The 11,902-nt window shown below is 41.6% G+C and overlaps 2 protein-coding genes across 2 annotated transcripts; both read right to left on the bottom strand.

Moving 5' to 3' along the window:
• Window positions 1–1,353: 1,353 nt before the first annotated feature.
• On the bottom strand, window positions 1,354–2,253 carry LOC148684049 (vomeronasal type-2 receptor 26-like). The gene has a single exon (XM_088654787.1). The coding sequence runs from the start codon at window positions 2,251–2,253 to the stop codon at window positions 1,354–1,356; it is 900 nt and encodes a 299-aa protein (XP_088510913.1).
• Window positions 2,254–4,941: 2,688 nt separating this feature from the next.
• On the bottom strand, window positions 4,942–9,868 carry LOC118078241 (vomeronasal type-2 receptor 26-like). The gene is made up of 3 exons (XM_088655303.1): window positions 9,707–9,868; window positions 7,498–8,394; window positions 4,942–4,998 (listed from the first exon to the last, which is right to left on the bottom strand). Exons 1-3 carry the CDS (start codon window positions 9,866–9,868, stop codon window positions 4,942–4,944), a joined length of 1,116 nt encoding a protein of 371 aa, XP_088511429.1.
• Window positions 9,869–11,902: the final 2,034 nt, after the last annotated feature.

Below are 11,902 nucleotides of genomic sequence, written 5' to 3'. Positions count from 1 at the left end.
CACCTAGAATTTCTAATGGAGTGACCATGTGATTTCCAGTTTGGAGTATTTTTAAATGCTCTGCTTCAATTGGTTATTGAGGCTCAGTGGGGGTCGGTGATTGTCAAGATGTTATGAATAATATAAATGAATACATACAGAGGCTTCAAAATGCACCACACAAAACATGGCCCATGATTTAATAGAACTACTGTCCCCATGAAATTGTCATTCATTTCTTAAAATAATTTGATTATGTAGGGGGCATGGTAAGCTTAGTAATTAACACAGTGTCGTTTGCCCAAGAAAACTCAAGACAAGAAACACTGGTAACATGTTATATTTATTGACATAGATAGAATCTGCAATCAGAATAATTCAGACAAATTATCCAATACCAATGAGGTCTGGCTGGTGAAGAGGATTGATGGGAACATTTCAACTCTCCCATCTCCTGAGCCAGTAGCCAGCCACACACCATGATCACTCAGCAAGGCCTGAGGAAACTCCTCTGGCACTATCTCAGATCTAGTCCTGATTTAGTTCAAGAACTGACCTAATGCTTAATTTGTGGGGAAAGCTTTAATTAAACATATGGCTGGGAGGGGGATGGGTGGGGGAGAGTTTGCATCTCTTTCCTATTCAGGATTGAGAGCTGAGGAGGTGTTTCAATTCTGAAGGGTGGTCCTTTGCAAACAACTTATTTGTGGGGAAGCTGTTATTGATTAAGCACGATACAGGAGCCCTCTCTCTCTCCTTAATAGCTGTTGCATGAAGGCAGGGTTGCTGTGGGGTGGGGCATCAGGTGAGAAGCAGAATCAAGCATTGAGTCTCCTACATTTTCCTGGGAAGACACATCCAGAGTCCAGTTAGGGCTAGACCATGTCAAAGTTTTCCAGCCTGATGCCTGTGTACACTTCCTGCTTGATTCACTGGCAGACAACTACAGACAATTCTGGGGCATCTAAGTTAACCAGCACATCTAACTTAATCCAGGGCATCTAAGTTAATCCATAGCTGCTCCAATTCGTCTTGACTGATGCCATACTCCTTCCAAATAGACCGAACTTGGCTCAGGACTGCCAAATCCAATGCACAATCCTTCTAGATAGGCAACTGCTCTCAGTATTAGGCAATAGTCCTGTGTTTCTCTCCCTCTCCTCTCTCTGCAACTACCTATGTTCGCCCCAGACTTGCCCAGGAAAGACAGAGCCCCTTGAGCAGAAATGTGGGACACCTATAGAGATGCAGGAGAAGGTAGGGAGGGGAATAAAAATTTCTGGTAATTTCCTGCTGAGAAAGATACAGGGAAAATGATACCCACAAGCAAATCCACATAGCTTGATCCAACAGAACCACAAATTATTCTGTCATTTATACTTTTTTGTGTGTCAGCTGCTCTCTGTTGTTCAGGTCAGGTCTCACCACAATAACGTAGCATTTAGGTAAAAAGAGGCAAGCCAGCAAACCAGTACTGGAAGCCAAAATGGAGAAGATCTCCACAGCCACCATGTATTTTCCTCTGGTGCTCAGGTATGTGGGAATAAAGGAGAACCAAACACTGCAGAAGACCAGCATGCTGAAGGTGATGAACTTGGCTTCATTGAAACTGTCAGGCAACTTCCTGGCTAAAAAGGCCACAGTGAAACTGACAGTGGCCAGGAAGCCCATGTAGCCCAAAACACAATAGAACATGATGGCTGATCCTTCATTACATAACACTACAATTTCTTCATTCATTGAGTGCACGTCCAAATCTGGGAAAGGAGGAGAGGTTCCAAGCCAGAAGGCACAGATTCCTACTTGAACCATAGAGGAGGAAAAGACTATGGAATAAGCCAGTTCTTTGCCTACCCATCTCCTGATACTGGATCCTGGTTTGGTAGCCATGAATGCCAAAACCACCAGTATAGTTTTGGCTAAGATGGTGGAGAGGGCCACAGAGAAGACAATGCCAAAAGCGTTTTGTCGGAGAAGGCAGGTCACCTTATTAGGTTTTCCAATGAACAACAAAGAGCAGAGGAAACACAGGAAGAGGGAGATGAGAAGAATATAGGTGAGGCTTCTGTTGTTGGCTTTGACGATGGCTGTATCCCGATGCTTAATGAAGATGCTGAGCACCAGAATTGTGATCAGAGAGAATAAAAGTGCCAAGGTAGCTGAAACAATGGCCAACGTTTCATCAAAAGCTAAGAAGTTTGGTATCTTAGGAATGCATAGATTCTGGTCTTTGTTTGGATATTGATCTGCTGGGCAACTGACACATGTTTCCATTTCTGAAAACAAACAAACAATGCATGACAATTTGAAGCAACCAATAGTATTCTTAAGAATTTCCTCATCATTAGTCCATCCAACATTATGTTTTCCATTTCAAAATGTTTCAAAACTTCCAGCCCAAATGCTTTTGCCCTAGATCAGTGGTTCCTAATTAGCTAAGTACTGTGGACCCCCTGTTTTTCAAAAGTCAAACATGGACCCCCTACTTTTGAGAATTTTGGTATATCTCTAGTAGTTTTTATTGTGCATATGGTGCCACAGACACTATGTGTTGGTTACGTGACCCCATGGGGTTCACAGACCACTAATTGGGAACCACCGCCTTAGATTAAGAAAAAATAAAGCTCATGTATTCAATCTGGATTTTTTTTCCATGAAGGAAAACCCCTCCCTCCTTTTCCCTAAAATCATATACTCCATAGAAAAATGAAGAGTACATTACAGCTGAAATCTCTGAGGCCCAGAAAGGTGAGTCTAATGAGAATTTCACCCTCTCCTCAAACAACCTTGTTCTTAGAGGAGAAAATACCGCTTCTATTCCCCCCAAGACTTTATAAAAGTTGGAGGTAAAATATATTACCTCACATTTTAAAATATTTTCTTCAAGATGTTTTAAAGATAAAATTATATTGATGTTATCTATAAACAATGAGAAAACACAGCACACCATATTTTAAGCCTTCCCTCCTCCAGCAGATTAATGACAACAAAATTGCTGAAGAACCCAGATCTTACTAAAATAAATTGCATTGTTTGGTATTGTCTTAAGATGACATTGTCCACCTTTCTCATTTGAGATCATTCCTTCTGGACATGGATCACAATCATAGCAGCAAAACTTCTTCCCCTCCTTCTTTTTCTTCCCGTATCCAGAATGGCAGATGTCATTACATATTGAAGGGGGTGGCACCTATCCAAAGAGGTAGGTAGAGATAAACGTTTTGGGGATTTATCTAGTATCCAATATCAGGTGATTTAACAGTAAATACGAGGACTAATAGTGTGAAATATATCTTCCATATGCGCACAGATGTCACATACGGTGCGGTAAAGAGCTGCTCCTCTAAGCATTATACAAACTCAAGAAAACTGCAACATTCATACCTAGACCATCCACCCTTACAGCTGCACCAGAATTCAGTCTTGTCTCACCTCACAACCTAACTGCATTTTCCTTATAAGGATTTTATATATGCTCTTTGTTGTGACTCAAGGAGAGGGGAATTAAAGGTACCCCGTTACACTGGTTCTGTTCCTACCTGCAGGGTCACTCTGAGAAACAAGTACTAGGGAACCACTCTATGGCTTTTGGGCTTTGGTGTCCCTTTAGGACCCATTGTGTCCTTTGTTGCCATTTATCATCTGTATGAAACTCTTCAGAATCATATCCTAGGATCTGGAACACAGTGTCATCTGTAGGCTGGAAAGCACCCACAAAATTCCCCTTGAAGGGGCTGGGCACCCACAAAATTTGGTGCCAGGGCTATTCACACTGCACGACACCCACAGCCCTGGGCACCCATGGTTATGGAGCCAAGCTGCAAAACTTTTATGTGCAAAACTTGTTATGGGAGGGGTTGCACTCATTCTGAAGCAGGAGTTTCTACGTTTCTTTTTGGTGCCAAGGAGTGCTTATTCACCAGCTACAACTGTCTCAAGATGTATATATCCTGAACTTAGAATCATACAAACTCAAGAAGATTATAATGTTCATTCTCAGCCCAAACAATGATACAGCTAGCTTAGCCTTTGCTTCAGGAATTTCACAATCAAGAATGCTGGACAATTGTAGACTCTCTGGTAGTCATTGGTCCTCATTTGTGTGAGATGTTTTCTGTGCATGTTGCTCTTTTTGGTATTGTGGGTCACCTGTTCATGTATTGGTAGACCTTACAGCATTTCTTAAAGGATGATGTTTTCTCCTTGATGGCTTATAATGTCAGTATTACATGCAATATAATATCATGTGCAAGAAAAGTGCCACCAACAAAACAGCAGACCAAGAAAGAGGGCCTCAGAAGCTGAAGGTGCTAACATACAGGAAAAGTCATTCAAATAGAATATCTCACCCACATTGGTCTCTACAGCCACAGCTGGTGCTGTAACCTTCCAAAAGTTTGACCTCAGCCCCAAAGGTGCACTTCTCCATTGTCTTCTGAGACAGACGGATGCCAACCATCCAGCCATCCAGCCACCCAGCCACCCAGCCACCCCACCATCCCACCATCCCACCATCCCACCATCCAACCATCCCACCATTCAACCATCCAACCATCCCACCATTCAACCATCCCACCGTCCCACCATCCAACCATCCCACCATCCCACCATCCAACCATCCCACCATCCATCCAACCAACCATCCAACCATCCAACCATCCAACCATCCAACCATCCATCCAACCATCAAACCAACCATCCCTCCAACCATCCAACCATCCATCCAACCATACAACCATCCAACCAACCATACAACCATCCATCCAACCAAGTACTATCCATCTAGATAGGGAATCCTCTTTTTTAAGCCTATATTTTAATAGTGAATATCAAAGTTAATAACGCGTGAAGTGCTTTTGTTGCTACCCATTTTGTGGGTTACCACTTATTATGGCATTTCAGCCACTGTGCATTTATTTCCATACCTTAGTGAAGCGCCTGTGCCATTTGATTCTGTCTTCATTAATGGTGAGCTCTTTGCCAGGAGGGGCCTGAGGATCCAACCTCCCCACTTTGACCCTGACATATGATCCATTTCGGAAAGTGACTAAATTTGTAATATCGAAGCCAGCTGTTAATTCTCCGTGTTCATTTAATGTGATTTCATCCCCAGCACTGTTGTTGAATGAGATTCTCTGCAGGAATGAGTGGAGCTAGGTGGAAAGAGAATTGGAAGGTCTATAAAGCATTTCCATGAACACGCCAACAGGCACTGACAAACTACAGAATGTTGCAAGGGTATAATTTGAGACAGTTTGACAAGCACTTCACTTGACAAATTCATGCTGTTAAGAGAAACTGTGGCGATCAGTTTAAAAATTAGCCAGGCTGTAGAGGGTTAACCCTGTTAGAACCCTAAGAACCCAAGGGGGAGGGCTCTGGGGGAATATAAAAACCCCAACCCTGGAGTCAGTGGTTGTTGAAGGGAGTTGTTGGTTGAAGTCAGTCAGGTTAGAGTTGGTGTGAAGATAAGAACTGGTTACTATTGAGGTGGTTGTTAAACAGGGAGATAGACAGACAGGATACAGTGTGATGAGATTAGTGATAAATATTAGTAGTTATATTTAGAGGTAATAGGCCGGTAATTCAGATTTAGAGGTATTAGGCCGGTATAGGAACCATCTGTTATTTGAAACCGTTTAAGCTTTGTACAGTAACCAATACGCATAAGAACATTCAAATAAACTATCTTGTTTTATTTTAAGATATCCTGGTCTGAGGTGTGTGAGTGACTGAACGTATTTGTTTGCCGTAGGCACATCACCAATAGACCGTCAAACGTCCGGGGGGTGATGTGCAGGTCAGAGTGACCGCGACATAAACCAAGTGGGGAAATTAGTAGGCAAGCTCCCATACACATTTCTTAAAAAAATTCTACACACACACCCCACTCAAATATGGTTAGGATTTCTGATAGCGCCATGCACACCGCCCTCCAATTAAAAAAAAAAATGGTCTAACTTCTGGCAGTTGAATTTTTGGGACAGTCGTAGGTAACTCTAACTCTTTGGATAGCTGCTGTTACTTACCTGTACTTTAAGAATTAATACCTGTTAACTCCCACTTACACTTATTTAACATACACACTTGCAGCTTCATGTGTCTGGCGAAAAATATTTGTTTTAAAATGGTGTGCACATGGAAAAAAAATAAGAAAATGGAATGAAGCGGGGAGTGAGTGAGTGAGTCGGAGAGCAGGAAAAAATGGCCAGCAGTCCTTAGCAGCTTTCATAATGGTGTTTGGGTGCAGAAGAGGTGGTTGGGGAGTCATCGGAGGAAGTCAGAGAGACTTCCGTAGGGGTTTGGAGACAATGGAGGAGGTTGGAGTGCTGAAGATGCAATTCAAGAGGGTGATATGCAGAGGCTAGAAAGGCTTGAGTGTCTGTGTGTAGTGACAACAGAGGAGTATAGAGTGTGCAAGAGGGAGTTGGTGAGGGCAATTGGAGGAGAGACTTGCTAAGGAGTTGGAGAGACAACTGAGGGGTTTGTAATGTGGAGAAGGTGGTTGGCAGAACTTCAGACTGCAGAATAGTCCCCAAACACAAGCCATCATTGTCATCACCATTAGCTGCTGAGAAACCAAAGAAGCGGAAGGTGGTTCCTACACTGGAAGAGATGTTAGCTGCACTTGACTGCTTGTGGGATGGCATGTCTGTGTGTGCTGGGGATATGCAAATTTGGCCACAGCAAATCCAGTATCCATGCCATCAAGGTGCATGAGAAGGAGATCCATGGGGCTGTGTGTCAGCAAGTCCAGCACTGACTGCAAAGATGACAGCAAGGTGCAGGACAAGGCTTTGGTGAAGGCAGAGAAGGCGCTGAACTTGTGGCTGGAAGACATGAACTGGAAATGTGTTTATTTGAACTGGACACAGTACTCCAGGTGTGGTTTGACCAAGGCAGAATAGAGTGGTACCATTTCTTCCCTATACACCTGCTGATGTAGCCTAGAATAGCGTCAGGTTTTTTTTTGGTTTTTTTTTGCTGCACCACACTGTTGATTCATGTTATCCTTGTGGTCCATAATATTCCTAGATCCTTTTCACATGTACAGGTGTCCCCCATCTTATATTTGTGCAGCTGGTTCTTCCTGTCTAAGTGCAGAACCTTATATTTGCCCCTGTTGAAACTCATTTTGTTAGTTTGGGCCCAGTTCTTCAATCTGTTAAGAACACATTTACTCTTGATTCTGTCTTCTGTGGCATTAGCTACCCCTCCCAGATAGGTGTCATCTGCAAATTTGATGAACATCCTCCTTCGTCCAAGTCATTTATAAAGACGTTGAACAACAACAGGCCCAGGACAGTTTCCTGTGGCATCCCACTTATCAATTTTTTCATTCGGTATATGTATTTTAAAAAAAATATCCTAATTCCCACATTTGTGACAATAACATTCCTTAAGGTTTGTTTTTAGCTTTATTTTTTTATTTCTTTACTTATAATTAAACACTAGCTCACATAACAAATCAGCACAGCACACAACACTAGACAATTTGCAAAATGAACACTTTGTAACAGGAAACCCTACCTGCCAAGGTTCTACATATTGCAGGGCAAGTCTCCCCCCAGCATCTCTTCCTTTGCGGACAGCTCCAGCCAAGTGCATGCTATTCAAGGCATGTGCCAAAGCATAGACAGCATTATAGATACTGTAGCTGTGACCAGTCATGCTCATTTCAAAAACTGGTGCCGGAAGGCTCTCCAGCATTTCCTCTCCACTACATGCGACACTTGTTTCTTTTAAGACACTGGCGTTTGAAAATAAGCAATCGAATGCATGTTCCCAGAAATCTTTGATAAAACCATCTGTGTCTGTCCAATGAGGATGTATCTCCTGAAGAAAGTCTTGAAAGTCGTGAATCTCCTTGGATTGAATCGCAAAGGAGATAGCACCATGGAACATTTGTGTATTAATGCCAACATATTTTTGAAGGACATATAATATGAAATCAATTTGGGCTGTTGTAATCCATACTTTTCCTACACGTGACTTCTTAGGAGAAAATAGTAGCTGAGCTACCTCCATTGCCTTTATAGCACTTGACAACCATATAATAGATAGACTGTCTCCATATACAAGAACTGCGTTGGCTTTGCTCTTCATGAAATTTGGTAACAGAACCCTTTTTTCACCCATCATTTCTACCATGTTATCAGAATAACGCATATTTGGTTCAACTCGCTCTGTGAATTCTGAACAGATTCCATTCTTGAAAAGCATTGGTTCAATGGTCTGTAAGAAGCGCTCTCCAGCATCATTAGCTGGAGTGATGAGCCCAACCCATTTCCACCTGAAATGCAGAAGTAACTGGATAATTCCCTGATACTGAAGGCCTTCATTGGGGACCATGCGGTAAAAGGAAGGGAACTTGGTTTGATCATTTATGGATGGTTCAAATGAGCCATATGAAATCTGAAAAAGAGAAAAGCCAACACTTTCCAAATGGAAACAAGAACTCGTGCTATTCCAATTTCTTTGAATATAAATAGAAATCCTATATACCCGAAATGTGCTTAATTTAGGGAGAGCAGCAACCTCAATTTATATATAAAAACCACAGAGAACCTGGCTCAATTGTTTCTGTAGATATTTAGTATTGTTAATATTGTTATGGCATCACTACAGCTTCATGCTTGTACACATTGATAGAGAGCAGCATTTATCATTGTTCAATTAAATGTACTGCTATGTGGATTGAGCCAAATTCCAAGGTGGAGGTGGAGCAACAGAAACTGTTGATCATGTTCTTTTGCTCTGTAACCTTTATAGTGACTGTAGAGAGAGGCTGATACTCCATCTACTAAGAGCTCATCCAGGAAGATCTACAGTGGTACCTCTGGTTAAGAACTTAATTCGTTCTGGAGGTCCGTTCTTAACCTGAAACTGTTCTTAACGTGAGATACCACTTTAGCTAATGGGGCCTTCCACTGCTGCTGCACAATTTCTGTTCTCATCCTGAAGCAAAGTTCTTAACCCCAGGTACTATTTCCAGGCTAGCAGAGTCTGTAACCTGAAGCGTCTGTAACCTGAGGTACCACTGTATTCGGAAATCCTGAAGATACCCATAAGATTATATATGTTATTGTTCTCTGGCCACAATAAACCACGTCATATAAAATACCACTAAAATACAAAAATACCATACCAACCATTTTCAGCAAAACTCAAAACAACTGTAATGAAATCCAGCAATGCAGCGACAGCATAATACTGGCACCCCTATCTCTCTCTCTGAAATGCCAAATGACAGAACAATAGCAAGAAAACAGTGTTTGTAATTAGCCTCTGAAAGTGAACAGTGCTGAATAACATCATTCTTCCCCAGGAAGGGAATTTCATAGGAACATTCTTAGTTAATGTGTCCCGAGTTATTTATGCCTTTGTACACCAGTATCAATGCCATAAATTGAGATTGGTAGCTCACAAGTAGGCAAGTGGACTCCTTTCAGGATTGAGGTAATATGGACCCATCTAGGTGCCTCATTTACAAACCTGGCACCTTTGCAACAATCTTCCATTAAATCTATTAAATACACATCACCCTTCTTACACACATTGTTGGATATGCATACTATGCTGCTCCCACCCCAAATATATCCACATATTACAGCTCCTTTTCCTTCTTCCATTTAGACACTCCATATTTATGAATTAGTAGATTCCTACTGCAAGGAAACAGTGAATTATGGTACAAAATCTTCATTTTCCAAAACCCATAATCTACCTGTGGAATCTTGTAAAGGCCTAACACATTTGCCATGCACCAGGTAGTATCAGAGCCAAGTCCCCCAATGACTCCTATTACATTATTCTGGATAACACAGTTGTAGTTGGGAAGAGAGTGATGTGATTTAAAGAGCAGGTCCAAAGTGGTTCGGTATGTCATTCTTGAATCCAAATAGCTATCATAGATGTGGAACCCAAGAGAGACATTGGGCCATATCCTGGGATTCTGATTGATCTCATCAACAGCAAATACCAAGGCCAGCATGTGCTGGTAAAACTTGGTCGTCACCCTGCAAATGAAGTGAGTTACCATTTCACGGGGAAAATTAAACAGTGCACATAACCTATATATGAGAGATTAATCTGCCTGCCAACAATGAGACAGCACAGCCAGCAATGTTTATTTGTTTGTTTAGACAATATTCAGACACTGCTGTTTCTTAAAAACATATATCAAAGTGTTCTCTACAGCTGCTGCACACTTCCTTGACATCTTCATAAAACTATCTATTGGACCACACCATCTCATTGATGATTTCTTACAACCAGTTGAGACCCCATGAGCATAGAAGTGAAATTACTATTTTAGATCCATCACTTTACACTCGCTTACAGTGAATTGGGTTTGCCATTTCAATGCCCATGCACCCAGTTTGAAGAGATCATTTTGGAGCTCTTTACAATCCTTGTTTGTTCTTTCTGTCCTGAACATTTTGGTATCATAAGCAAAACTGAGTACCTCACTTCTTGGCTGTATGTAGAAGGGCTATCTTTTTTTTAAAAAAAAAAATTCTATTCCCTTTCCCTTTCTCCTACTCTCTTTTCACTCTGTCTTTACAGCATTGGATTAAAAAAGCACTTAATGTTAACAGACCATATGTGCATAGCAAATGTACATGGAGATTCCTAATAAATTTTTTTCCCAATTCATTTAAAAACTAAAGTTCTAATGCTATTTCCCTGCCAAATCAATCAAAGTTTTCTTCAGTCAGATATAATGTATAAACAATAAATAAAATAACATTAAGTACCAATTACTTACATTGGGCTGCCAATTAAGGTTTGAAAAGGGTGTTGCTTGAAGGATAACTTGGCGATTGTGTAATAGATATGAGATGCCATTGCACCTATGACCAGGTCACCTGGCTCATGCCACTCGTGTGGAACATGAACAGATTGGTTTGTTGTGCATTTAACACTTTGGACTTGAGACACCAGATTGGGAAGCAGCAGGAGCCACAGTATTCTATACATGGGCTTCTCTATTTCCCTCTACAATTATTACTATCGTCCACCTCCTTCGAACAAGATAGATTTGGGGGCAGTTGACGCTGTCAATTTGGTACTTAAACCGACATGTACCCAACTTATTGTTAACTCAAACTCTGTCACAATATAATGCCATGGATGCCAAATAAAATAGGAGCCTCAAATACATAATTTGATTCAAGATTTGTAGATTGAAAGAGGGAAGCTGATAACTGACAAGCAACAGAGCCCAGCCTCTCTCCCCACCCCATTACCGCAGCTGTATATGGAGAACTGAATAACATATAATCATGTTAGACTTGCTTGTTGATTCTTTTTTCCACTCTGGCTTCTGGAGTTTCAGCCAGGAGAATTGATTATGGTGATTTTAATAATTACAGGGAAGAGAACCACTTGTGCAGTGCTTTTGGAGTCTATGGCACATCTGCAGTAGGGGATGACAATCGTATTTGTCACATCACAGAATCAAAGATTAGGATTGGACCTACCATTTAGTCCACTCCATGCCAATCCTTGACATCCACAATACAGTGGTACCTTGGGTTACAGACGCTTCAGGTTACAGACGCTTCAGGTTACAGACTCCGCTAACCCAGAAATAGTACCTCGGGTTAAGAACTTTGCTTCAGGATGAGAACAGAAACCGTGTGGCAGCAGCGCGGCAGCAGTGGGAGGCCCCATTAGCTAAAGTGGTACCTCAGGTTAAGAACAGTTTCAGGTCAAGAACTGACCTCCAGAACGAATTAATTTCTTAACCCAAGGTACCACTGTAATAAAACCCACTGATAGGCAGGCATCAATCCACTTCCTAAAAATCCCTTCCTAAGAATATTTTTAGTGTTGAACCCACCCCATCCTTTCCCCGCTTGCCCAATTTGTTACAACTGGGGGCTGGTACACTCTTCCACCTATGTAAGATTCATTG

This window comes from Zootoca vivipara, chromosome 12, assembly GCF_965207765.1.
Source record: "Zootoca vivipara chromosome 12, rZooViv2.hap1.1, whole genome shotgun sequence".
Classification (NCBI taxonomy): Eukaryota; Metazoa; Chordata; class Lepidosauria; order Squamata; family Lacertidae; genus Zootoca; species Zootoca vivipara.
Note: the sequence above shows the minus strand (reverse complement) of the source record. Positions and strands in the feature narration are given on the sequence as shown.